Raw genomic sequence first — 1,086 nt, forward strand, 5'->3', positions numbered from 1 at the left:
TATATATATATAATGGACATAGGCGAGGAGCTGATGAGCAGCACAGAGATGCAGCAGCGTTATAGTGGGGGAGGCTCCCAGGGACAAACGAGAACCTGAATGGCCACAAAAATTAAGATGCCAAAAAATAAAGATGCCCAAAGTAGAAGAGACGGGGTAGACTCAAAAAATAGCAAGGGTTAGAGCAAACAGGGCTTGGTAAGATAAAGCAGGCTGGTAAGAATCTGTGTGATTCCTACAGAGAATGAGGCTGGGATTTACTGACTCCTGTGGAAGGCTAATGTCAAACTAATTATTCTTCAGGTAAAAAAAAATAAATCAGACGAGAATAAATTGTTCACTGAAATGTGAGAATGGCCAGTTCTTTAAGACACGAAGTGTTGACTCTATACAAAAATGTAAGTGTCTAAATGCCATGAGCACGTTCCTTAACCAGACAAAACCCTTTCACTGTGCGCTTGATTTATTTAAAAAAAAATTCCTTTTTTTTTTTTTTCACCTTCAAGCTCTTGTACCTTGGAAGGGAGTATCCCAAAGGAGCAGACTACTTTAGAAGCCGTTTGAAAGCTGCTTTTCTAAAAAATAAAGATGTGAAAGATCCAGAAAAAATTAAGGAACTAATTGCACGAGGAGAATTTGTTATAAAAGAGTTGGAGGCTTTGTACTTTCTCAGGAAATACAGAGCTCTGAAACAGCGCTACTACAGTGACGACAATAAATAACTGGTGCTAATGACTTTGCATGTAATACTACAAATCCATAAAAATGAACAATAAAAGAGCTGTAACCTCAAATTAAACATAAATCCTAACCCATCTAAAGTACAAAATAGGACTTTGCTTCCCCTTAAGTAGTTGCTTGAAGGATCTGGGTTTCATATTATATAGGTAATAGGTTTTTCTCAACTACTTTTGACCTTCAATTAAAACTTCACATATAAGACAATTTTGCAGGAAGTAGTGGTAATATTGTTCTGTTGTGCTTTACTTTGATACATGTTGAACAGGTAGCTCTTCTTACCCAACAGCTCCATTTCAATGCTACACTTCTTCCGTAGATTAATCTGATTTTGAAAGTCATCTACAG

General features: G+C 36.8%; 1 protein-coding gene across 1 annotated transcript; it reads left to right on the forward strand.

Annotated features, from left to right (window-relative positions):
• The first annotated feature begins 353 nt into the window (after window positions 1-353).
• Window positions 354-722, forward strand: LYRM5 (LYR motif containing 5). The gene is made up of 2 exons (XM_009868861.1): window positions 354-398; window positions 507-722. Exons 1-2 carry the CDS (start codon window positions 354-356, stop codon window positions 720-722), a joined length of 261 nt encoding a protein of 86 aa, XP_009867163.1.
• Window positions 723-1,086: the final 364 nt, after the last annotated feature.

The sequence above is a fragment of the Apaloderma vittatum genome, unplaced genomic scaffold (genome assembly GCF_000703405.1).
Source record: "Apaloderma vittatum isolate BGI_N311 unplaced genomic scaffold, ASM70340v1 scaffold21404, whole genome shotgun sequence".
NCBI lineage: Eukaryota > Metazoa > Chordata > Aves > Trogoniformes > Trogonidae > Apaloderma > Apaloderma vittatum.

Bases quoted from the DNA above. Each gene is read 5' to 3' on its own strand.
- LYRM5 (XM_009868861.1), top strand. From the start codon at position 354: ATGGCCAGTTCTTTAAGACACGAAGTGTTGACTCTATACAAAAAT. The intron at 399-506 runs GTAAGTGTCTAA...TTCACCTTCAAG, and splicing joins TGTTGACTCTATACAAAAAT to CTCTTGTACCTTGGAAGGGA.